General features: G+C 37.8%; 1 protein-coding gene across 2 annotated transcripts in view; it reads right to left on the bottom strand.

The window, feature by feature from the left end:
- arid1ab (AT rich interactive domain 1Ab (SWI-like)) overlaps window positions 1-27,727 on the bottom strand; it is a 159,156-nt gene that overhangs the window by 9,880 nt on the left and 121,549 nt on the right. For both annotated transcript variants that reach the window (XM_028818693.2, XM_051919077.1), the window contains 8 exons: window positions 23,082-23,322; window positions 20,318-20,410; window positions 20,011-20,187; window positions 17,597-17,927; window positions 9,233-9,378; window positions 8,972-9,081; window positions 8,038-8,247; window positions 6,925-7,129 (listed from right to left, as the gene is read on the bottom strand). In XM_028818693.2, the coding sequence (XP_028674526.2) occupies window positions 6,925-7,129; window positions 8,038-8,247; window positions 8,972-9,081; window positions 9,233-9,378; window positions 17,597-17,927; window positions 20,011-20,187; window positions 20,318-20,410; window positions 23,082-23,322 (1,513 nt within the window). The remainder of the gene's footprint in view (window positions 1-6,924; window positions 7,130-8,037; window positions 8,248-8,971; window positions 9,082-9,232; window positions 9,379-17,596; window positions 17,928-20,010; window positions 20,188-20,317; window positions 20,411-23,081; window positions 23,323-27,727) is intronic.

The raw sequence follows: 27,727 nt of genomic DNA, 5'->3' as shown, positions 1-27,727 counted from the left end.
AAATCTTGTTTCTACACTACGATCTCAAAATATGGTTCTTAGGTAATAGATACTTTAAAGACAATATGCTATGGTCATCTTTTCCAATGCAGGGTTATAATATTTGTCCTGCCTTCTTTATCCTATGTTCTACAAGAATCTGAACTTTTAGAGGCATATAGACAATGTGATCATATCCTCAGAACAACTACAATTCTGTACAAGTCACTTTGTCAAAACAACATGCTCAGCTTCCTTAATCTTGAAACTTAAAATTTATATTAGATAGAGTCTGAAGATAGTTACTATTTTAAGGAGTTCTTCCATGATGATGTTATGCAAAAATGGAAATAAGTCCATTCAACTAGAATTTAAGACAAAGAATGAAAAAAAATCAACAATAAGATGTATTCTTCAACCTGTGCAACAACTTCTAACGGGAAGAACGGCTTTTAAAAAATTAAACAATTCTATCACATCCTCTTTATTTAAGCAGTAAAGATTCAAATACTTCAATCTTTCTTCATAGTCCATCATTTGTTGGACTAGAATAAGTCTATTATCTATTCTCTAAACATTCGCTAGTTCTGTCTTTTTTACAAGTCTTTTTCTTATGTAGAGATCAATACTACAATCAACAGCCCAGAGGTGGCCCCATTAGTGCAGTGCATGGTTTACACAATCTTTAGACTTGAACTACAAACATGCCATGTAACCAACATTCTATTACCATTCTTTATCACTTATATACATAACCAAGCTTATCTTATATTTTCATTTAAAATATATAATTAAAAAAAAAAATCCTCACCAGCACTGATCTCATATCTTATTTGCAACATCACCTAATTTGTAAAATGTCCTCTCAAAATAGTAAATTTTTTCTAAGCTTGGAGCCTTTCTGTATCCATTTGCACATTGTACCATTGTGCCCATCTGCGGTAGCTTAATCTCTGCCCTCGAAAGGGGTAGCTTAATAAGAGTAGTTGAAATGGCTGTAAACAATCTTAACTAGATATGGATTTCTCAGTCTTGCATTTAATAACTGCTTTCAATAATCCTACTTTGATATAGGTATTTAATAACTAGGTCAACCTGATCACTTTTTAAATAAAGGGATGTATGCTAATTTGGTAAGGAATTTTACCAGTATGCAATGACTTCTGAATTATTTCTGAAGACAGACTGCAGACTTCTCCGTCAACCAATTTCTTACCTGAAAAACAATTCCTCTGATTTACACAATATACCATACTCTACTCTGTGGAATGTTATTCTGTTGAGTTGGAAATAACATGCAGCCTAAATTAAAAACCCAACAATATAAAAAGTACCAGGTTAAAAACATAAACCAAAAAAAAAAAAAACACTCTACTCCCTTTAGATTATATATTTTCTGCATCTTTCTTGTCTGAACCATTTTATTTAAAGAAGCTACTTAATAAATAATATACATACATAGCTGGAAAAAAACACCAGTTTAGCTGGATTAGCTGTTGTTTCTGTTATTTGCAATGTGTTCTTGATATCCAAATGAATTAAAGGGAGAGAACTGAAAACTGGTGATAGGTAAAAGACCCAACATCACATAAACAGCAGCATTTATTCCTCAGATAACAGATGTGATGGGAAGTCATCTTGGAGATGTGACCTTTCAAGGTGAGTGAAGTCTGAGGAATATAGGGTACAGCAGAATCCATGCAGGTGGGGCACAGTGGTAGCACTGTTGCCTCCCAGTAAGGAGATCATGGGTTTGCATTCCAGGTCCTCCATGTGTGAAGAGTGCTTTGAGTAGTGAGAAAAGCACTAGGGCTGCAATGATTAGTCGACATAATCGACGTCAACTACAAAAAATCATCGACGCGTCATAAACGGAACCTTCAATAGAGGCTCCAGTCACAAAGAACCACATTGGTTTTTGAAACTGCAATGCACTACATGAATGTCTGGGGGCAGTATCGTTTGTTATTGTTTGTCAAAACTGCACACAGTCCTACCAATGAAGAAGAACGTCTGAGAAGAAGAATTATTAGAGGAAAATAAACGTGGTTGCAATGGCAAGTCGGATAGAGGAGGGGGAAGGAGATGGAAAAAAATTGAGACAGAAACTTTCTAAAGTGTGGGAGCACTTTACCGAAAAAGAAAAAAAAATTCAATGCAGATAATGCTGAACGCAGCTTTCTTTTCATGGCAGCCCCAACCCGCATCTGAAATGCAAGCATTCTGGAGTTGTAATGCTGCCGTCTCTTGAGAGGTAAGTTTTAGCGAGTAAAGTTAGTGTCACGTGTTAACGTTGATATTTGTACAATGTGTATATCAAGGTTTCAACAATGATAGTTAACCCTTAAACCGACACATACTTGGGAGTTAATGCACCCCTGGATGCCAAATACTTTTTAGCTGCACTTTTTAATGTCACAATACACAAAGAAAATGTGAAATTTTAATGGAACGCATTTTTTTTCATGCAAAGTGCATCACAATTACTGCAACACTGATCATTTTACATACTGCAAACGAACTGTAAAAACTATAAAAAAAAAAAAAAAAAAACTACTGCAATAATCTATTATATGTTCAAGGTGCAACTGAAGCCATTGATGAAATTCAGTAAATCACTGAGCCAACTGCGCTTGAACTGGCTGCACGCAAACACACACAGGTAAACACTGATGATTGCAGGTTCGTCTAGTGCAGCGGCTCAATCCCAGGGATCCCGGTAATCGGGAGCCCGGGATTCCCGGACATTAATTCCCGGGACTGCTGTAATTCCCGGGAAAACGGGAACGGCCAAGCTCGCATATATAGCGTGTAAAAGTGTAAAAATCGATCAAGAAATAACAGAGTTATAGTTGAAAATAATTAAGGTGGCGCCATTGCTGCAGCTTGCACTTCATCAGACAACAGCTTTGAACAGCAACTTGAAATTGCAATGCGTCAGTCTGTTGCATCCGCATTATCTGTGCCAAGAAACTTGCCATCACAGAATGATGACAAGAAACTGGATGCATCAGTAAAAGCTGAAATGGCGGTGTTTCAGAGCAACGGCAAGTGCGGGCGTTGTTTAGAACAAGTGTATCAGTATCCGATGATTGTGCCGCCTACTTCAGTGGAGGCAAAGCGTGCTCTCTCAGTGGCTGGCGTACTTCTGCACGAAGGTACGTTCTTACCTGGACGACTGCACTCTGGACACGTTAATAATAATAAATTACATTTATATAACACTTTTCTCAGTACTCAAAGCTCTATCCACACAGGGAGGAACTGGGAAGCGAACCCACAATCTTCCACAGTCTTCTTACTGCAAAGCAGCAGCACTACCACTGCGCCACCTCTGAGGATGTTGCGCTTTCTACACTCTTATTACCGCAACTAAAGATACATGTACTTATGACAGCATGAACTGCTTGTAGACAAGGTTAGTCTTTTATTTGTGTCAACATATTGCAGTAGTTTTATTAACAATAAGTGTCTGTAGTTCTAAAACCGTTCACATGCGAGATGCCCATGCCCGTGCCCGGGACTCCCGGGAAAGAAATGCGGGATTCCTGGGAATTGACAAACCCATCCGGGAATGGATTCCCTAGCTGCGGTGGTTCAATGAATGTACGTCGCCGAATATACTCGCCCCCTTGCGTGCTGGCAAATTACACTGAGACATGACTATAGCCGGTTGCAGCATTCAATGAATATACATCGACAAACATATTCTGCTCTGGCGTGCTGGCAAATTGCACTGAGAAACAACATTATCCGTTTGCGGAGTTCAATGAATGTGCGTTGCCGCATATACTCGGCTTCGGTGTGCTTCCAAATTGCACTGGAAACCGACTCTAGCCGGTTGCGGCGTTCAACGAATATACTCAGCTCCGGCGTGCTGGCAAATTGTGGTGGTAAATGGCGGTTTAAGGGTTAAGTGAATATAATTTCAGTTATGTTTGCTAACATGTTTGGAGCTATAGTAAATGAGTGAATAGTAGTAGCTGAGCCGTCCTAGGTTTTTTTTTTTCTTTCTTCTTTTTTCGTATAATATTTGAGTTCATATGAATAGTAAACCATCTCTAACTAATGTTAAGTAACTTGTGTTTTGGAGTCTATCAGTAATTAGCTTGTTACATATTTTAATCCGTTATTTTTTTATTTTGGCATAATATAGTACATGATGTGATAAACTACAACACTTTTCCTTCAAAGATGATTAAAACATCTTTGTCTGCAAAATCATTCTTGTGCTGGCAGTGAAGAGGGATAACTCACTCAACAGAATAAAATATACAGAGAAACAGGAGGTGACGAAAATGTCTGCAGTAGGAGTGGAAGTTGCCCTTACTGTACAGGCAAGGATTCAAAACATCTAAGAAGCAGATATACAAATGCTACATGGTTGAACTCCCCCGTGTCCAATCCCACCTCACAGTTAATTACCTCCAGCGAGTCATTCTGGATACAGAGGTCAGCTGCAAGGGTTGTTTCTATAACATTAAATGCAGCCTTTATACATGGAATAGTTTTTACTTTTAGATAGTTCAGAGTGGTCGGCACGGTGGCGCAGTGGGTAGCGCTGCTGCCTCGCAGTTGGGAGATCTGGGGACCTGGGTTCACTTCCCGGGTCCTCCCTGCGTGGAGTTTGCATGTTCTCCCCGTGTCTGCGTGGGTTTCCTCCCACAGTCCAAAGACATGCAGGTTAGGTGGATTGGCGATTCTAAATTGCCCCTAGTGTGTGCTTGGTGTGTGGGTGTGTTTGTGTGTGTCCTGCGGTGGGCTGGCACCCTGCTCGGGATTGGTTCCTGCCTTGTGCCCTGTGTTGGCTGGGATTGGCTCCAGCAGACCCCCCGTGACCCTGTGTTCAGATTCAGCAGGTTGGATAATGGATGGATGGATGGATGGATGGATAGTTCAGAGTGAATAAAAAATCAGACTGCTACCAGCTGTCCTTGAATTCCAATACTTATTAGTGACGTCAGAAACTTATAGATTAAGAACAAACTAAACAGAATACCTTCAGGTCTTGATGCCAGTCACTGCATCTCAAGGACCTGTCCTAAGTGGAGCATGCAAGCTCATCTCTTCCCTCTGCTGATTTCCCGCTATTACTATGCAGTGTCTGATGACTCATGCCTTCTATTCATTAATTTGTATAAACAAAGGGGTCACAGCCAGGTCATATTTGTTCCCATCAACGCACATTTAACTCGAACTTTTCTCACAAAATAAATCTCATTGCTATCACCGTGAAGCAGGGATTCCCTATAATGCATCAGGCAGGGGTTGTCAGGTAGGGTGAGGTACTGGTCTAAATAAATAGAAGGCACACACATGACACAGTTTTCCTTGTATGACATTTCTGCCATTTATGATTTAATGCTCAGCACTAGTTCCTAGGGAATTCATGACACTAAAATTGTCTGCTAAACAAATCCTCTTGCCTAGACACAGGCAACATGCAACATGGGCTATTTTTTAAGTACACTTCCATTTTATAAATTTTTAAATTATCTTGGGCACTATCATATATTTCCACACATAACTTCGAAAGGAATTTCAGATATGCATATTTTAGAAAACATGATTTCAGTTAAAATTTTAATAAACATATTCATCTGTTTTGTATATTCAGTATATACAAACACAAAAGATATATCATGGATTGTTTATTCAGTTTACCCTCACGCAAATCTTGTGCTTTCCAAATATTACTGTTACAAAACAGAGGTTCTAAAGTTCAGTCCAGGCAGGATTTCTATTGCCGTACAGTTTTAATTTCAACCAGTTACAACTAGCAAGTTATTTTTTTTCCTTAAACTGGTTTCACTTTTTAAATAGTTGTTCTTCACAATTAATGACAGCCAGAGTAGACACCAGGATAAACTGAATGCAGAAAGGCGGCAGCTACTTCAATGTCATAACCACAAGGTTGATTACTAAATTAGTACTGGCTAGAGCAATCGAAATTTAGAAAACCCAGTTTCTAAATTTCTGGATTGACACCAACACACATAATCTGGGAAGTAATAACTTGTGTAGTTAAGGTAGAGCCCACTTAAAAGCTCAAGTTGTTTGAGACAAATACCTGTAATCACATGGAGGTCCCAATGGACTTAAACTGGGTGCCAATGTATCAAAGAGCAACTAACCTGATAACAATGACAGCTTACTGCTAAATGACCCAAGTGTCAAAGGAAACACAAAAAAAAATCCCAGCTGCCCAAGTTAGCGAAGGCTAAACGAGGTGTGAATCTTAACTCTTAAGTATGAGCCATCGTACCACCTATTTGCCTAATAACAAAACCTCACAGCAACACAATTCACTCACTCTTATCATTAATCTCTGCATTCTCACTTTTCTCTCTGTGCCAGCTCCGTAGTAGCTCAGCCTTTGCTCAACTCTCCTCCCAAGTGCAGTATTAATGTATCACTGGCAGACAACTGACTTTAACCTCCACCCTGAGGCTACCTTTCAATTTTTGTCCAAGGCCAGAAATACCTTCCAAAAGTCCTCCCCACATCTTCCTACAATTCTCTAGAGGCTTTAGGTGTCCTTGCACTCTTCAAATTTAGTTTACACTTAAAACAGTAAGCAAACATGATCAGGCCTTACATGATACAGGACTTACCTGTAACAGAACCTCTCTCTTCAGTGCCAATCTAGTGATTATATTTGAGGCTTTACTTAAGCAGCATACCATCTTTATGTTGTACTTTACCTATACAGGGATTCGGAGGTCCTCTTTCGACACAGAGACCCTGCTAGGCCAGCCCCATTTCACATGTTAACCCAATGCAATTTCTACTGCCAACTACTTGCCAGTCAGGCAATAGGTTAGAACACCATAAAGATTCATTCTAGAACCATTTTACTACTTGGCATTCTAGGTACTTTAAACATGTGAACTTGAATACTATTTTGACTTGAGTGCAAGTAAATGTAGCCAGGATTGCACTTACCCGGCGATGGTGGCTGGATCTTGGGCTGATTCTTCTTATCTGCAGCTGAAAATATATCGGGTGGTGGATCTTCTCCACGCTCTATCTTGCACTCAAAGGCATAAAGACACTGAATATACTGCTTCTTAAGAGAACTGGCAGCACTGCTTGAGGTTCCCACATTCAAACTGGTAGCTAGCTCACGCCACTTCTTGTTCTTGTTTACCTATAAAACAACAAGAAATTGTGGTTTAAGACTCTGTTACATCTAGTTAAATTTCTTGTGTTTAATTTTTGAATGAATAGTTGTTCGTTTCTGAAACTGCCCAATACCTGAACATAAAGGGACAGTTGTCCTAGGTCAGCTGAATTTTGACTTTACCTGTTGCAAAGAACCATGGATTAACATTAGAAATCTTTTAAGGAATTTTGTTAACTGTTTTTCACTTATTTGTTATCAATGGTCCATATCAGGTGTAAGGTGGAACTTGGTAACATCTTTTTTTTATATAATGTAACCATGCAGTGGCTATGTTTGTAAATGTTATACACACACTAATGTACTTAACTTTTGCAGAGTTAAATTTATCAATCTGTGTTAGAAGCATTGGGCCTTAACTCATTAAAGAGTACTTTAAGACATTTTTAATAAGCAGATCAGGTTTTTGATGGGAGAAAAAAAATTGCTCATTGCTGTGTTCAAGGTTATGATTTTGTTATCTGAAGGTAAACTGCCAGAGAACAGTTTACAAGCTCTGATTGTGTGCCTGTTTTCAGTGAAAGGAAACAGATAACCAAATTCATAACTTAAATTTTTAGCATAAGCTTCTCAAACAAAAAAAGAACACAAATTCCTACGACTCAATATTATTTCTTCAAATGACAATTACAAGTCACACATTTTAAGAGACATCACCTAAAACAATGCAACAAATGTCTAAATGCCCAAAACTGCATAACAAGCATCATGAGGTGAGCTAAGCACTTTTATGTATAGTCCTAGTTCCTCTTACATATCAATATTTATTACTAAAACTGCTAATAACCAGCTGCTTCCCTCCATCTCCACTAAATGGAATGATATGCAGTGACTTGGTTATTAATATCCATCAGATTCTTCAGTTTTAGTCATACCTGGGTAAGTCCGCCAATCTCCTTCACAGAGATGTAGAGTCTAAAAAGATCCAGAGGCTTTCTGCCCACTGCGGGGAGATTAGTCATCCCCATTGCTTTCTCTTCTGTAAAGGCCAGGTAACGGTCCACCCAAAGTTTCCTCTCTGGCTCTGCCCCCAACTCATACAGTTTAGTGATCTTCTCATTTGTTGTAGTGGAAGAACTGGACTTCTGTTGCAAGAGAAAATTTAAAGCAAGAAAATACTTTCAGATTTTTTGTGAAGAAATCATAAATGGCATGATAAAGACTTTCAGAACAAAAGAAATGAAAGGCATACAGACTACCTAGTTTAATGAATAAAACCCCAGATATGAACTCAATAGAAAAACAGATTATCAGCAAAAAATGCTATTCAATTAAATCCTGGTATCTGGTTTCCATTTAAAAATTATGCTTCCATTATGAAATCCACTCGATACAATAAAATATGCCAGCAATTCAAAAGTAGTATGTCAACAGCTTTCTTTCACTGAATGTCCCCATCTGACAGTCATTTATTAATTTATTGCTATCATTATTTGTGTTTAAGGCAAATAAACAAAAATGTGTCTACCCAACATATATAATACATAAATGTCAACTGTAAGTAACAAATGTGCATATACATCTTAATTTTGAAGTTTCTTGTAACCTAACTTGTTCTGTCTTTCACTGGAGAATATATTTAAGAATGTTTATAACCAGGGGAAGTGAGACTAAAGAGTATTGAAGTCTAGTTATTCAACTTCATCACCATCATCAATTATGCACAAAACATATTTGCATGTTCCAATTCAGCAAGATAAAGATGCTAAATTATAGACTGATCCACAATTGCTCTATGATGTTAAAAGTATGTTAAAAAAAGAACCTGAAGCTCAAGTCTTCCTAAACAGCCAGAAAGTTCATCACTACCTTTGACTTTGTCTCAGTTTTTGTAGTTCCATCTGCTTTGTTGTTCATTTTCTGTCCAGGAGTCAGCTTCACATCAGCAAGGCCCATTAATTCAGGACTGGGAGCCATTCCTGTAAGGAAGGCAATAACCATTATTTAACTATTAATATAGATTTTAAAGCATAAATCATAATGTGTTATGAGGAGGAGATAAAAAAAATATTACTCTTCAAAAACGGTGCCTAAGCTGGCAAAAAACATTTAACATTTTGCTTTGCTCACCTCCAGAGTTATTGGCCATGTTCCCACCCATGGAATAAGGCGGTCCCTGTGGATTCATCATTCCAGGCATGCTGTTCATACTCTGACCATAGGGGGAACCAGCACCCATCATTCCACCCTGGTTCATATTTGGATAACCAGGAGGTCTGAAATTGAACATGTTTAGTAAAGTCATTACTTTAAATGTATAAATAAATTGTTATGGATAACAATAAAATGAGGAAAACAACCATAGGCACATCACATATGAAAATGAAAATGCAAAGTCTTTACAAACTTAGTAAAATAAGGTTTATTTTAAGAAAGTATAGATTGTTTTTCCCTTCTTGCAAATTTATCCACCTATTCATGATCACAGGGACCTGCTATCAACAGTGAGGAGCAATAATAACTATTTTGCATTTAAGCCCCAGCTATCACCAGATAAGTCAGTCCTCATTATCTCACCTCTTTCATTGTTTCTGTTACATTAAACATGCAAGCAAGTTCTGAGTACGAACATTTTACTTTAAATGTAAACATATCCATATTACTAAACGAGAATGGTAAACTGGATGTGGACGCAGGAGACATAGTGCGCAGGCGCCACACAAAGCCCCCCTCCCCAGAGTGAAACGGGAGAGACTACGAACGTGCGCAGGTGCCACACAAAGCCCCCCGCCCCGCAGCAAAACGAGAGAGACTACGGTTGGATGCCGCAAGCAGGATAAAGCGAGGTCAGAAATAAAAGACAGTAGCAAACAAAGTAAAACGTCAAAAAGAGGTTAAAGAACAGGGCCAAACACATGGAGAGCAGGTTACAGATGATGAAAACTGGAATGCAACAGCTTCAAAAAAACCTAGGCACGAAACACATGCACAGCAAGGGACAGAATATAAAGGCAGAAACAACGACAGTTAAACGTCCACACCACACAGCGGAGGCAGACCCGGAAGGTGCAGGCGCCTACATCGCGCATCGTAAGTGCGTGAAAGTACGAAAGGCAAAGGCGCCTACACAGCATGATGAAACCCGACATAATACGGAAGGCGCAGGCGTTGCCGCCATATTGTGAGTGGCACTAATGCGTAGTGAGGGCGCAGGCGTCACCGCCATATTGTGCGTGGCACTACTGCTGAGTGAAGTTAGGAATAATGTGCTGCTTGGTGTGCCACACAAACCCCCCCACAGACTACTGAGTCCATGGAGACTACGAACGACATAACCACACAAACAACAGGAGTCAGCACCCAACCCCAGAGTAAAACGGGACAGAATACGGAGTCGAAAAAGGTTCACAAATCAAACCCGACATAATACGCCACCCCAGAGTAAAACGGGACAGACTACGGAGTCCAGAAAGGGTCACAAATCAATTGGAGTACGGAAAGCGCAAGACAGTACGCAAACACACTACACAGCTTGATCCACGCACCTCTAATGACCCGCAAGCAAAAACACGATATAGTACAGAAACCCAACAAATACAGACTCCACAACATATTTGAATCACATTACAGTGATACAATCACACAAACAACAGGAGTCAGCGCCCCACCCCAGAGTAGAACGGGACAGACTACGGAGTCCAGAAAGGGTCACAAATCAATTGGAGTACGGAAAGCGCCAGATAGTACGCAAACACACTACACATGCATGATCCACGCACCTCTAATAACCCGCAAGCAAAAACACGATATAGTACAGAAATCCCACAAACACGGACTCCACAACCGACTATACAGCATAAGTGAATCATCACATTACAGTCATTCATTATTAACAATTCAACCACAGAAAACGCTACGTATTAACAGTAAGTGCAATCCATTATCCGTATTACTAACGCTAAACAAGGAAGAACTAATGGAGTTGCACTCACGCCTCCAAAACAATAGACCAGATACCACTGTTAACGCAACGGGCTATATTATGTCCAAAGAATATGGATGTTGATCACATAAATAACCAAGTCATTGCATTACTTCCTGGAGAAAGCCGCCTCTTTCTAAGTACTGACAAAGTTGATTCTGAAGACGAGATTGAACATCTCAATTTCCCCTTACAATATCTGAACACTATTAACCCAGCCGTATTACCACAGCACAATCTTAACCTTAAAATCGGAACAATTGTCATGCTATTAAGAAACCTTAATACTAAACAGGGTTTATGCAACGGTACACGTTTAGTCATCAACACCATGACAAACAATATTATTGAAGCAAAAATACTTACAGGATCACATACTGACAATACTGTTTTAATTCCTAGAATTGACCTTATTACACTTGGGCGACGCCAATTTCCCAGTAAACCTGCATTTGCCATGACAATCAACAAATCCCAAGCACAGACCATGGACAAAGTTGGCATATACCTCTCTGAGCGCGTATTTGGACATGGACAACTTTATGTAGCCTTCTCATCAGTTTGGCGTTCATCTGACATTAAAGTTACAGTTATAAATACTCCAATACCAAGGAAAACTCATTCAAGGACAACAAACCATCTTTACTACAAATATTGTATATAAAGAGATATTCCAATAAATCTTTGTGATTTACCATACAATACGTTCTTTACTTCCTATCCACCGTCTGAAACTGCGGAGGCAAAGCAGGCACGGGTTCAAACCGAACGAGCTCAACTGACGGATATACGCCTACAACGCGCGTCTCAAACCGCAGAAGCAGGGCAAGCACGGGTTCAAAACAACGCAAGCTCCTACAATGAGCGTCTGAAACTACGGCTGCCCAGCGGGCACGGGTTCAAAACGTCGGGGGTAGGTGAGTGAAGCGAGCAGGGGGCGTTGTGAATACAGATTACAATTTAAAATGATGAATACATGCACATATCAAATTGACATCACTTTTAAATGTTGGATTCATTTACATAAGCTGCTTGCTTTTTTTATGCAAAATGAAGTCAGAATTGCACTGGAACTTTGTAGAATTGCAAGGATATTTTATAATTGGAGAAAAAGGCAGTTCTGTACATGAAATGAACATTTTAGTTGATAAGGCATACATTCAAAAAACATAAATGCTGGCAGATACAAAAAAAGAGTGTGGGAGATCTGGATGATTCCTGGTGCTAAGGAAACACCGTAGAGAAGAAGGGGGGGGGGGGGAGTACATACACCCACACCCAACCTAGCTGAACACCTCAACTAGTGTATATATATATTTTTATTCTGACAGCATCCTTCAGAAATTTATCAATATGCCTAGAATTCTATGCCCTTTTCTCAATCTAGTAGTTAACAAATAACTCAAAAGATGCACAGACCAATGTTCATTTTATCAACTGGCAGGATTGCCACCTAACCATGTTACTGACAGCTGCTCTGACTCTGTACTCTGGAGACTGGGCTAATCAATTCCCGAGTTCTCCCTTCTAGCCTATCGCTTATTAGGACCTCTAACATAGAACAGAGCTAATTAGATTGGATACAATTATAGGCACAGACTCGCCTCCTTTGGGCCCTGCTCCATGTGCCACAATATAGCCTTGCTTCTACATTTAATATTTCCTTGTTAAAATAAGCATTCTATTGGGAAAGCTGATCTACACAAAAGTTAGGGAATAATGAGATGTGACAAAAGAGTGTATAAGACCTACTTTTGGTTGTGGGGGTGGGGTTTAGTAAGTGCTTACAATGTTGTTGTGATAAACACCCTTTCTAGAAGACCAGCAAATTTTAATCTACAGCCATAAAAGACTGTTGTAGCAGCTGTGTTTTAAACTTTAAAAGGTAAATACAATGTTACGAAAAAGCTATTACCGACAGCTAATACAAAAAAGACAGGCACACACATATACATAATGTATATATTATATATACACATACACTATATTAAATGTTGTATCATGAATTTTGCTGAGCACTTTGATATAATTGAAACTATACAAATACTTAGTATTAATTTGTAGCAGATGGCCAAAGATCTGAAATTTACGTGAAAATGCCACCTTTGGTTTTAATTGGTCTATCACCTTACTGTTTTCCCTGTAGTATTGAGGATACTCAACCGTGTGACCTTAAGCTAGAAAAAGACCACAGTTTCGTGAGACAAAACTAAACAGGCCTTGCGTCAGGAAGAGCTTACAGTTTTAAAAACTTTACCACTTTAGAGAACTTTGGTTGAGTTTAGAGGCAGAAAAAATTTAAAATTTCAATTTCATTTCAGCTTTAGTAAATCACACACAAAAACATTTGTTTTCTTCCAAACTTTCTTTTTTTGTGTTTGAAGCAGAAAATGTCGAAATAAGCTGAAAATTAACTTTTTTTTTTTTTTTTAAACAAGCATACCAATACTGTAGAATTAATACGTGAAACCATCTACTTCTACTTACCCTATTTCATTTTCAAAACTACCTACAAAGTGTATTCAGGTAGAGCTGCTGAATTCACACTCAAGTGCAGAAACAAGAGATCACTGCAAAAGTTGTCTTAAAAATACTGAAGATCTTACTTTTTATCTTTAAACAAAGTTTTGTATAGAAATGCATATTACTGCAGGTTTTTAAATACCTACTAAATCACAAACAACGGAGTAATCTAAAGTTGATCTGAATTACCTGAGATATATTACTTTATATGTTTTAAAAAAGGTGATGTCACCTAGATTTAAAGATCAGCTTCTGATAAATGTGATTCTGCAGTGAAGATAGCCTTGAAACCAACACTGGTTTTAGGAATAGATAATTTAATGCAGATCAGATTTTCAGGGTGATGTGCATATGATTAATTATATAAGTAGAGTATGATAAACCCATGCAACATTTTATTTCTGTCTTCTGAAGTATCTTAATGCTCTTTATTAAAAAAAACAAAACACGTGCACTGTGAAATGGCAGTTCTAAAATGTAATCCTCATGTGATGCTAATTTTAACTTGTATTTTGCCTTTAATCTGCTTGTGAAAAACAATGCCATGTTTTAAATTGTACTTATCTGGTGCTCAAGAGCTTTAACATGTCAGAAATAAAAAAATAAAAAAATAAAAAATATGAAATGGAAAAACTCTTTAGAGATTTAGTAAAAACAAGGGTTATTTTAAGAGTGAATAGTTTTGCTCACCCTCCTTTGCATCTTTGCGCCACCCACCCATGTTTAGTGGGGGCAATGTTACCCATGTGGTGAGAGCATTGTATATAAGAGCTCAGTAAAAGAACACCACAGCACATAATTTATATAAAAGTCAGAGAACAATGACTTCTTGTCTAAAGCTGCATGTTTCTATAATATTCCCCAATAAAATGTGAAAAGTAAAAATATTCTTTGGCGAGAAGAAAAAAAAAAAAAAAAACTACCGTATATACTCGCGTATAAGTCGAAAAATTTATGCCTTAAAATTCATTAAAAAAAAAAAAAAAACAGGGTTGACTTATCCACGGGGCAACACAACTGTCCGTAGAATTTGGGTAACGACATTGTACACTCAACGCTTCACGGTGTTGTAAGTCACCGGTCATCTGCCGTTTCCCATGGTCTTTGAAATAATTATAAGCCAGCAATACTATTGCTAATTAGCTAGTTTTTTTCTAATTTCATTAAATAATTCTGTAAACTGTGAAATACTTGAATTTGAGCATTAGCTTTTGCAGGTTTTGGATAACAAACATACCATTAGCTGCCATGTGCAACCAGATTTGGAATCAAAAGAACCAAGGCAACGAACGCGATTGTGGTAACCGGAAACATACACTCAACATTCACTTGGCGCAACGTTTTGCAGCTCTTTATTAAATTTGCATTGAATTATTTCTGTACCCACAGTATATCTAATTTAGGTCCATCTGTTATAAAAGTTGTTTAAATTAGCGTCCACCATTAATATTCCATTAAATCGCCTACCATCTAACCCTTATAAACAGGTTTTACTTAAATTACAAAACACGAGTCTACGAAATTTGAAATCCACTGACTAATTTGTAGTGCCAAATATCATAAAACACGAACCAACTGCAATACAATGAACATTTCATTTTAATTTTTTATTGCTCAAGCTAAATGAGGCGAAGTCCAGCTGACTTGAGCAATTGGCTATCGCTCTATTAGTTGATAACCACTGTCATCCGATACTGTGGTTCAGTTTAGTTTCACCTACCTGATATGCTTTGACTGCTCAATTAGGCCTACACGCAGTGGGAGTTAGTCATTATAAAGGAAATGCGAAACATTGGAACCGCAATTCGTTGGAAGAAGCTTGAAGACCCCACATGCCTGCATTATTAGCCTACGTATATTTAATTGCAGTTTATTAGTAAAATAGATCAATATATTAAGTTAAACTTCTTACCGGTACGACCATGAGTTCTGAAAAGACGACAAGAGCATCGTATCCCACATCGTTCAAACTGAAAGTTATTCAGTGTGCTGAGGAAACCAATAATTGTGTGGCTGGCAGACAGTTTTGCGTTAGCGAAAAACTTGTAAGAGATTGGATAAAAAAGTCTTCTCTACAAGCAATACCGAAGTCTAAGAAAGCATTGCGTTTTGGACTTTCGCCTTTCAGTGGACTGGAAAAGGACTTGAATGACTGGATTATGGAATGCAGGCAAAATGGATACATTGTGACTCGTTCGAGCATTCGGATACGGGAACTTCAATTGGCAAAAGAAGGAAAGTATTTAACGATCGATGGTAAGCCTTTGTTGGAATTTCAAGCATTGGCTGGCTGGTGTATGCGGTTTATGGGTTTATGAACAGATATGGGCTGTGCCTTAGTCAGCGAACAAAAATCGCGCAGAAGCTGCCGAAAGATCTACAAGAAAAGGTCAGTTCCTTTCATAAATTTATTATCAAGCAAAGACAAAGGCATGACTTTGATCTCAGTAACATTGGTAACATGGATGAAACGCCAATGACATTTGATATGCCAGGAAATCAAACTGTAGCAGGTATTGGTGAGAAGACCGTACTTATTAAGACAACGGGCCATGAAAAAACCCATTTCACCGTTGTCCTCTCTTGCTTGGCAGATGGTACAAAGCTATGCCCAACAATAATATTCAAGAGGAAGTCGTTCCCAAAGAACATAAAATTTCCTGCAGGCATTACTGTTCATGTACACCCCAAAGGCTGGATGGATGAGGCTGGAACGAAATTGTGGCTTCAAGATGTGTGGGCTAGGCGATCAGGAGCAGGGCTAAGAAAACGGCCATCACTTTTGGTGTGGGACATGTTCCGCGCTCATACATCAGAGGATATGAAGGATGAAGCCAGGAAAATGGCAACTATGTTAGCTGTTATTCCCGGCGGATTGACATCGATGCTCCAGCCATCAGATGTTTGTTTGAACAAGCCATTCAAGGACAGAGTACGCAGCATGTGGCAGCAGTGGATGTGTTCTGGAGAAGTAAAATTAACAAAAGGAGGGAATTAAATGAAACCAGACATTGATTTAGTAGCTAAATGGGTAAAGGAAGCTTGGGACTCAATTCCACCAGAAATGATCAAAAAGTCGTTCCTGAAATGCGGCATCAGTGATGCTATGGATGGATCAGAAGATGATGCCATCTATGAAGACAAAGAATCAGCAGCAGATGATTCAACAGATGGCGACAGTGAAGAGGACGATGTTTATGCTGACGACATCACGAAAGAAGACTTTCACGTTTTATTCGGACATTCTGATGATGAAGAATCGGACTTTGAAGGATTTGAAGAAGACACTTAGGGCCACTTTATTATATGCAAGGGACTTGAATACGAATTTATTTGAAATATTCTAACTTTAAGTGAATAAATAAAAATGTTTTTGAAGTTTTAATTTTGGCTTTCTAAAATTCTTCAAAGATTAAAATGTTGAAAGTCTGGGCCCAGGTACATTGGGTATAATTATGAAATTCAAAGAATTTGATAGCTGTCAAGTTTTACCCTTAACTTATAAGCGGGTCATAACAAATTTCGTAATTTTTGGCTTAAAAATACACTCGACTTATCTGCGAGATCGACTAATACGCGAGTATCTACGGTAACCACAACACTCTGTGACAATGGGGATTGTTTCACTGATAATTTCATTTTACAAGTATGCCTCAGCTCTCATTGGAGTAGTGTACCATTATAACCTCCGTATCTTTTTGCCCCATTACATTCACAAAAGGTCTAAACACTTAAGACAATGAAGGATATACATTTTTGGCAAGAATAATTCATTTATTTGCTACTAAAAGGAAAATGTAGCTTTTTATAGCTAGCCCAATAGCTATAATATGGTTTTATGCTTCAGTGTCAATCTTAGTCATTTTGATCTCTATAATTTTATAATGGTGCTATTAAGTGCATGTAAGCTTACAGGGATAAAATATTGCAGTAGGCAAAGTCACTTTATCAGCAGAAGTGTTGATTTACAAAAAAGGAACATAACTTACCTATTTTGTATAGAGTTAGCTGCTGCATGCATAGCAGCTGCTGCCGCCTCCTGCGCTTTCCTGTTGAGCCCTGTTGGTGGAGGGCACATTCCAGAGCCCACCTGTGGTGGCATGTTACTCATGTTAGGCCCCATATTAGGAGCCATATTTGGGGCCATGTTGGGCCCATAGGGTCGATTACTCATTTGTCCTGGGCCCATTCTCCCTGGGGGCATCCCAGTGTAGGGTGGTCCTCCTCCTTGTCCAGGCATGGGGTTCATGGAGCCTGTCATTCCTGGACCAGGATAACTTGAGTTGGGCATAGGTGAATAATTGGCCTGCCTTGGGTAACCTAGAGAAAAACAAAAATAATGCAATGAGGAGTTTAAATTAATTTAAAATGCATCACCAAAAAATTGATCAATTATATGTTTTTCAAGCAGGCCACATGCCAAAAGAAAAATGTATACACTATTTAATGAAATACCTTTGTTTTTGGGCAAATTTTTATTGTGATGTTTTCAACACAGTGATGAACTTCATGATGAATTTGGCATTTTCAAATTTTGATTTTTTTTTTTTTGAAACTCAAATATAGCATACTAAGTGGTGTCTACATGACTGACTACAAGAGGCAAAACTTTCAGCCCTGTTGCAGACCCTTACCTGCAACAGACTTAAGACGACAGAAAACAAGACACAGAGCAATAGACAGAAGAAAACATGCACAACTCGTAATTATACTGGGGCGCAAGATAACGAGCAAAGGCAGGGAATATGTGGAAAATGTAAGATGCCATCTACCAAGGATGAATGGCTTTGATGCAGAATGTGGGACTTGTGCTAACAACACTGGAAAACATAAGACATGTCCCCCACTGTTATGGGAAATCGTTCTTTGTGTTATTGATATGTACATTTATCCAGCAACTATTAACACTGAAGTTCTGCATACATTTTCTGAATTAAACTGCAACATAAAATCACTTGGGCAAGAAGAACCAAACAGAGAGCTTTCATTATTTAAGTCTGTTTTGTGACCTTGTTACCTACAGAGCACAAGGCTTTGAACTGCTGCTTCATAGCTCCCATCTAAGTGCTAAAAGCTGCAGCTTCAAAGTACTGGGACTTCTTAAAGTGAGCTGATGGAACCTATAGGCAATTTCTTTTTAAGATTTTTATTTTTTTTTTAATACAAACTTTCACATCCCAGGAATGCACATTTATGAACCATTTTAACTGAAATGCAGTATAACACTAAACAGCTACAGACACATTTTATTTCTTGAATTATTCATGATTGTTTTACCCCAGAACACTTTCATTTGGCTCTGTGGCATCTTTGTCATAGGCTGTTATTTACATGAAAACTCCCACCCACTGCAGTTGCTGTTAATGCAGAACAAATATTCCCCCAGAAAACAGTATGAAGAACTAGATATAAATTAATTCCATTGTCATAAACACACATCTGACATACACTATGAATATTTACTGAAACTGGAAATATTGCATTTGTAAAACACTGTCAAACATGCTTTTATTTTTCTAATTCAAATCCCTCATGTGCATTGATCCCTAATCAAAAAAAAAAGTTTAAGAACTATACACCATATCTTAAAAATATGACTGTAATCTGCTGCTAGCTTACTATGAAAGGCATTTGCAAAATATTTGTCTTTATATTCTTCACATACTAAAATAATCATGTTAAAACCAAAAGAAAAAGCAATTCCTGAATACAATATTTTTGTCCCACTGAACAAATGTCACAATTCTTTCCAAAGCACCTCCTGCCAACATACTTTATAAACTTTAAAAACACTAACAGCTACACGGTTTAGTTTTTCTTGCCTAGATTACAGGAAAACTCTACAAATAATACGTCTAAAACTCAACCCTTTCACAAATACTGTCATTAGTACAATAGGATATCCATCCTTCCTCAACAACACATCAAAATACAAAAGTACAGATTCTCCAGAGCTCAAAATAACGATAAAGGCAAACAATAAAACAAAAACAAATACAGTATTCTCAATAATATGATAAAATATAATAAATTAATCTTATGCTTAAAATTCACTTTTAATTGAAAGTAAAATCAGTAGTGACAATGAAATGTATTCTGTACCCCTTGGCAAAAGAAATAAAGATGCTTCTGCTGTGAGTTGTGACTGCACTGTAAATCATGTATTAAAATAGTCACTTCTTATACCACTTAATGTTCATGTATTAAATACATGAGCAAATCTACAAATAGTTAAAATTAAAACTATTAAAATAACACAATAAAGTAAATAATTACCTATATACCAATGTATAAGCAGAAAATTGGTATTACTAAAATAGTAAGAACATTGTTTAAATTGACCAAAAAGAGTTTTGCAATATTTTGGACTGTTATGAATAAATAATGCACTATATACTCTTACCTTGTGGCCCTGGGGCATACTGGCCACTCTGAGGCCCATATGCCCCCATGGAGTTGTTTTGAGGATAAGCTCCCATCCCAGTATGCATCTGGCCTCCAGTAGACTGGCGTGGAGATAAGGCGGAGCCAGACGGTGGAGAGCCATATGGGGTTATCTGGGGATTTCTTTGCATGTATGCTAGATTTTGGAAGTGGAGAAAAAAAAATGAAAACAACAGTCACCAAAAGATTTGTACACAATTGTTTGTATTGTTTCAGAAAGAAATTTATCAATTCAGAAATATACATTACAAATATACATTACAAACCTCGATCTTGGCCCATTGCAGACTGGTTAATGGAAGGGTGCAAGATGCCATCAGAATGCCCACTTGGTGGTCTTGGGGGTATCTGATTCCCTGCTGTAGAAAACAAGATAGTTCAGTGCTACCACCTCTGAAGTATTAATTTGCATCTCAAGTGCCCTTTAACCTAAATTGTATTTTGGTTGAAGATCTGAAACCATTGAGTTCTGAAACCTCCAAAAATTGGGAGGAGGAAAATACAGATTACATAAGCATATTGTAAAATTTCCTCTAAATGCAAATTCTTTGAAAATCTGGTTAATCGGACGTATCAAAACTACAATGAAACTAAGTACTTCTCCATATATAATATTTTTATTTACTTATTTTTTTTTACCGTGGCTAATATTCGTTCACTTGAGCTGCTTATTGTTGAACATGGTACTTGGTGGTGTTAGTGTGAAACAGATTGCAGCAGAACTTCATATTGTTGGACATCACCAACAGTGGTATTCTGTAATGTTAAAAAGGTGACTTAAAGTTGAGATTTCTAGCAACTTTAAGTTAAGAATGAATCAACTCTTCATTAGCATCAAAACCTAAAAATTAGTACTGCTTCAGTATACGGTGGGTTTGAAGAAATGCCTAACAACAACAAAAAAAAATTACTAATTACTTTTACACAAACAAAATCACAATCCTGTTCTCTTATTACCACATCCTGAAAAACAGCATCTCCATGAGCTATAGAAAAAAATGCGCTTCATTTTGTTCAATCATGACTTGGTTCCTTCAGTAAAATTTATATTTTTTTCCTTTTGTTATTTCTTCTTGGTTTTTAACTTAAAGAAGTGCTTAAAGCAGATTGCTTATTGGCATTGTGAGCTTGATGATGATATGCAGGTGGACAACAGTGTTGGCTTTTTCAGAAATGCAAGGCTATGCATGGATTTAACAAAAAAAAGTAGTGAGATCAGTTAATCTCAGATTTACAGTCACATGTTGACAGATCCCCAGTTCATCAAAATAATCCACCATTTCTATCTACACTCAATTCACAAAAAAAAAAAAATTACAATTGAATGTCAGTGTTTTCCCTCAAATACAAATTTTTAATATAGACTTTAATATAGACATTTCAGATTACAAATTATGGATAGAAATGATTTTGCCAATTTATACTGTATAATTTTTAAGCCTCTTTCTATGCCTTAGTAATATTGGATCAGTAATAAAATTTTGACAATACTAGTTGTCTTACCTCAATACCGGTGTAGTGAATTCTACCCTGTCTAACTCCAGCCTCCCTGGTGCACTGAAGAATTGCTTGCCTTCCTAGTGCACTGTACGGTTGTGCCACACTACATACGGCATTCCCTCATGATAACTAGGAAGTCTCAATCACGTCAAAGAAATAACTACAAAACACCCTGTCTTAGTCCAGCCTCCAAGTCATAAATCACACTTTGCACTGCTTCCCTTTGGATAGTCCCGATCGTGTCAGAGATTCGCAGCAGAGCTTTTATGAATGATTGTACAATATAAGTAATGCTTTAAACTTACAGGTTCGCCTCGGATAATGCAGAGCCTTTGTAAAATCATGGCATGAATAACCGGGGTTCTAATACATATATACTGTAGTTTTAGACAAGCAAACATAGCACTAACAATTTAGCATTTAATATACCAATTATGAAAGTGTACTGGCAAGGTTTCAAACTGCAGCATATTAAGGCACTGAAACATGTTTATTAATGTCTGCATTGTATTTATTCATGGAGGACATTTAACAGGACTATGCTTATGGCGAGAATGCAAACTCCTCTTGGTGAGAGGACTAGATCTCATAAAATAAGGTTAAATTTCAGCTACCCACCATCAAAATCTACTTTATCCAGTTCAAAAACTCAGGTGAAGCCTACTTTGAGCATAAGGCAAGAATCAGGCTTAGAATGGATGCTATTCACTCCACAAAGTTTACTCATGTACCCACTGACACTCATGAGATCTAACCTATGGATGCGAGAGGAAAACCCAGAGTATTTCTACAAAAACACACTAAAGACAAGGAAAACATGCAGTCTCCACACAAACATTGAACAGATTAAAAATTAACTACTGCACCAAGATGCTCACCATTTAAGGCTATCATAAGTTAAGAGAACTGCTACAATGTGCTTTGGCATATAACCACAGGATTTCTTAACATTATTGTCGTTCTTCAAACTACTTACTGACCACTCACATCCTATGGTAGAGAGGTATTTCTATCCTGATGGTAGTGGATGACATGTTTGTGCACTCAAAACTAGCCTTTATTCAAAGGAATTTATCTTGCCCTCTGTGAGAATCTGTTGTGCCAAGCCATGCAATGCAATAAAAATGTGCAACATATAACAGCAGAGCCATCAGAACCCTACTCTATGGAAAAACAATGCAGCCTGTAGTCATCTTTTTGTGTGCAAAAACACACACTTAATGGGTACAACATGAATAATGTCTCACCAGAGGATCTTCCTTTAACTAATCATTAAGATTTTTTTTTTGTGTTCTTTCCAACACTTTATCCAAAAAAAGTGCATTTTTATATATTGTTAACATGTTTATGCATCAAAACCCTACTCTGTGAAGACACTGATTAACTTTTTGACTAACCTTTCTTGATGAAAGATACTGCCCTGTCTTTAGTATGAATTCTACACCCCTGATTTACCCCAGTGTTTCCTTTGTCAGTTATCTGTAATATAACTAGATTATTACGTCTTTTGATATTCTTTGATATTCTTACCTGGCACCGCTGCAGGAGACAAAGGACCTGACCTTGGCTGACTGACACTGGCAGGAGAACCAACAGGTGAAGGAGAGGGTCCTCTGATTCCAGGTAGGTGAGGGGAGGTATGTGGAGAGAACGGAGACTGAGCTGGGTTGCTCTGCTCTCCCTGGCTACTAGACACGCCTGAAGTACTCACTCCTGGACTGAGGGCACCCTCAGTTCCAGTAGGCAAATCGTCAATTGAGCCAGACAGATCCTAAAATAAAACAAATGTAAGGTTTTACGATTTAATACAAAAAAAAAAAAGTTACTGAAATAAACTTGCAGATAGTTTCAAATCCAAACATTGCCTAATTAAAGGAGATAGATTAGCAGGACCATATTTCATGAAGAAATACTTTTGTTTCCAAACATCTTTCTTACTGCATGTGTTTTAGATAGATAGCTACACTATGTTAACTGTGTAACAATAAAAGGAGAAATTCAAATATGATCATACCATTAAGTATATCATAAACAAAACACTCATCTTGGTTTAGACTCTTTTTAAGAGATCAAAAGAAAAAGGAATATTAATAAGCAATATTAGTGACAAGTAACCTCAAAATATAAAACTCCAACCTACATACTATGCTTAGTATCTTTAGGAGTATAATAATGACAATCGCCAATTTCTTAATATGCCTTCTGTTAAAATTTCAATATGTAATTAGCAGACATCTACTTGCATAATGAGAGTACATGAGAAGCAACATACAACTGGATGGTAAGGCTGCCTATAGCAAATAAACACTACAACCAGTCACTAAATTCACCATGTTACACAATCTTTTACCCCTCAGCCCCCATACAGGCTCATGTCTATGAAACTGAAAGCTAAAGCAAACACAGCGGCCAAAACTTCACATGTTTTCCATGTGCTTCTACAGTTGTGGGCTCATCTGCCAGTCAGATCAAAAATCCTGGAAAGAAGCCAACTATTTCCCAAAGAAATCTCACACTCTGAGCCTGGCTACAGCCCTGAAGCTGGCGGTTTTTCACTTGAAACAGAGCCCATTACTATTTTGGTATGTGACCTGACAGAGAAACCCCAGAGTGTCTTTGAATAAGAATGGCAATTAGAGCTGGAGTGTTTACAACTTCTTCCTCTTTGGCTCACCCTGAATAACATTTAAGAAATGCCATTATTCAGCTTCTCTACAACATTTAAATATTCAACAAAAAACATTAGAAGGTAGACTTGGTGTAGGTCATTCACTTTTGAGTTTGTGAATAGTATTAACATTACTCTCTAAAACTATGCACTGTGCAACTTGATTTTCTTACCAGTCTCCCAATCAAATTTAAAATGTTAAATCTATACAAGAAAAAACAGATAAAGGATTGCCAATTTAACTACTTCATTCATCAATGCCTTAAATTTACTTAGATCAGCACTAAGGTCAACCTACCTTCTAGTTTCTGGCCTATATTTTATACTACATTAGTGATACCTAGTACCCTAAGTTCTTGTCTATAAGCCGAACTCATGTATTAGCCGGAGACCAAAAATCATACGAATTTTTAAAATAAAATCGTATCATAGATAAGCCGGACTCATGGATAAGCCGAACGTACTATAACCTATAACTAATAGAAGGGAGGGAGGTCAGTGGTCTCACTCGCGCCCATTTAATTTCTTTAAGGGGGGAGAGAGTGTGAGATATTGGCGTCTCTCTCACTCCCCGCATGGCGCGGCTGGAGCGGCTGGAGCGCGTTCTTTCTGCTCTGGGCGTCGCCGAGTCAACACGAGCGCGTAGCGGTCATTTAAATTGTGATTTTATATGTAAGCATATTTAAATATATATCGCGGATTTCTGCGGACAATGGGTCTTTTAATTTCTGGTACATGCTTCCTCAGTTGGTTTGCCCAGTTGATTTCATACAAGGGACGCTATTGGCAGATGGCTGAGAAGCTACCCGGCTTACTTTTCTGTCTCTCTTGCGCTGACTATCTGTGATCCTGACGTATGGGGATTGAGCAGGGGGGCTGTTTGCACACCTAGACGATACGGACGCTCGTCTAAAAATGCTGAAAGATTATCTTCACGTTGCTATCTTTTGTAAAGCTGATTCCTGAAAAGACATGCTGCACAGTGCTTCGCATACTTAAAAGCTCGAAGGGCACGTATTGATTTTTGACTGAAAAACAAACTCTCCCTCTCTCTCTCTTTGTCTGCTCCTGACGGAGGGGGTGTGAGCTGCCGCCTTCAACAGCTTTGTGCCTCGGTGCTTCGCATACTTAAAAGCCAAACAGACATATTGATTTGTTTGCTTCACTCCTTTGAAGAGGAAGATATGTTTGCATTCTTTTAATTGTGAGACGGAACTGTCATCTCTGTCTTGTCATGGAGCACAGTTTAAACTTTTGAAAAAGAGACAAATGTTTGTTTGCAGTGTTTGAATAACGTTCCTGTCTCTCTACAACCTCCTGTGTTTCTGCGCAAATCTGTGACCCAAGCATGACAATATAAAAATAACCATATAAACATATGGTTTCTACTTCGCGGATATTCTTATTTCGCGGGTGGCTCTGGAACGCAACCCCCGCGATGGATGTATAAACCGGACTTATGTATAAGCCGATATTCTATTTTTTCATTTTCACAACTTTTTTCCTTAGATAAGCCGCGGCTTATAGACAAGAACTTAGGGTAGTTATCAAATGGGGGAAAAAAATCTAAAAATGATTTTAATATATTGGATCATTCATGTTGTGAATTAACCACATCCTACAAAAAAAGAATGGTGTGTTGCAGAATAAAAATCTTTAAACAGAAGAGAATTTCTAGGAGGCCCAGATAAACAAATAAGGGTAATCCAAATGGTTTTGAGGCAGAAGGTGAAAGGGGTATCTCTATGGTGTGGATTCTGCAAATGGACAATAAGTTTTTAGTATTTGTGGCTTGGAGTAAGTGATCACTAGTTGAGAACCAAAACAAAGCGGATGCCAAATTCCACATAATATTGAGTATCACTGTATTTCTAATCTATACAACAGTATATCTGTGGAGATTCATTCATGCTTAGCATGTACTTGGACCCATTCCCCTTCATATACAACAGTGGAGATGTGCAACAGAATTCCATCATGGCAGTACATCTGCCAAAGTTGACTTAAGTTCTAGTTTCTTTTCTGCATCAACAACTGAAGGAAACTTTCCCACAATAAAGTGAATTGCAATGGGGAAAACTAAAGGGTGACAGTATGAGAGACAGGAGGAACTACAGGGATTAGCTGGGGGTTGGGTCTGCTTGGACATTTGTATCTGTCACAGAAAAGAGCGAACGAAAGCTCTCAGACATTCCCCAATGATAGTACTTCATTCATGCTGGACACGCTGTAAAAGCAGCACTGCAAAACTGGATTCAAATAAATGCAATGTTTGCACTTTATACAGCCACTGGTAGAAACACATTAAGAGTACTTGGTATTTAGAATGCTTCATTGTGTCTAAAAGTTACAACCCAATGTAGAAAAACTGGCATGTTTCAAACTGAACATATTAATATGCAACAAATTTAAATGTCTGTGAAACTCCCGCCATATAATTGTTCACCCTTATAGTGGACATTTTTATCATAAAACTATGCCATCATAAAAACAAACCCTAAATACTCATACGATAAGGTTTTCCAAAAAAAAAAAATACAAATGCATTACGGAAGATAATACCTGTGCCATTCGATGTTGGAAGACATTTCTCCAGCTCAGATACCTGCATTGTCTGGATGTCCCTTACACTACTTGGGACATACTGTATTGTTTACATCTGAATTTACATACTACTCCGAACTTCATATTTATTGTTGTATCAGTCTTGTATCTTGGTATTATCAGATATACAGTTTTACTTAAAGAAAAACTCAATTTAATTCACACGCACAAAAAAAGCAAATAATGCATCTTCCAAGGACCATGAAACTATTCAGTCCACCCAACTTAGAACTACAGAAGAAAGGAGTCCCATCTAAAGTGGTGATTAGTGATAAAGTAGCTCTGATACATGGCATCACAGCATACATTTAAGACTGGAAAAATAAAACAAGCTACAAATCATTTCTAATTTAAATCCTAAAGAAATCAATTTTACATCCATAAAAATGGACAGATTAAAATGAATATAACTGTTGATAAACTACCAATTATATTCTCTGTCATGTTCATTTCATTAGTGACGGTCTCCTTCTACTGCAAGAACCACTTAACCAAATACCTTTATCTCTGCAAGTAGGGATACATAACACCACAGGACAGTTACATGACAAGATAGCAGGTGATCAATCAGTTTTCATTTTGGTTAAAGTGTACATGTCTCAGACCATAGAGGTTTAAAACTCTTTACATCATCCATTTTATTATGCTAACTTAACATGAAGTAAATTCTGCACTGCATATTCTTAAACTTCAAGGGCATTTAACACTGACATGCACCAAACTGTTTGTAACCACAAACAAAACAGCCACTGGATGTTTTGTTTGAAGCTAGCAATATTGCAGGAAGAAGTCCTGTTGACAACTTATTTAGCCTCTGACAAAATGCCTCAATCACTGAAACTGTTCCAATTGATTGACGCAGCCACAGTAACTGTGCTTAGAATGGAATGAAATACAGGAAGGT

This window comes from Erpetoichthys calabaricus, chromosome 14, assembly GCF_900747795.2.
Source record: "Erpetoichthys calabaricus chromosome 14, fErpCal1.3, whole genome shotgun sequence".
Classification (NCBI taxonomy): Eukaryota; Metazoa; Chordata; class Cladistia; order Polypteriformes; family Polypteridae; genus Erpetoichthys; species Erpetoichthys calabaricus.
The sequence above is the reverse complement of the archived record's forward strand: the minus strand, read 5'-3'. Positions and strand labels throughout refer to the sequence as shown.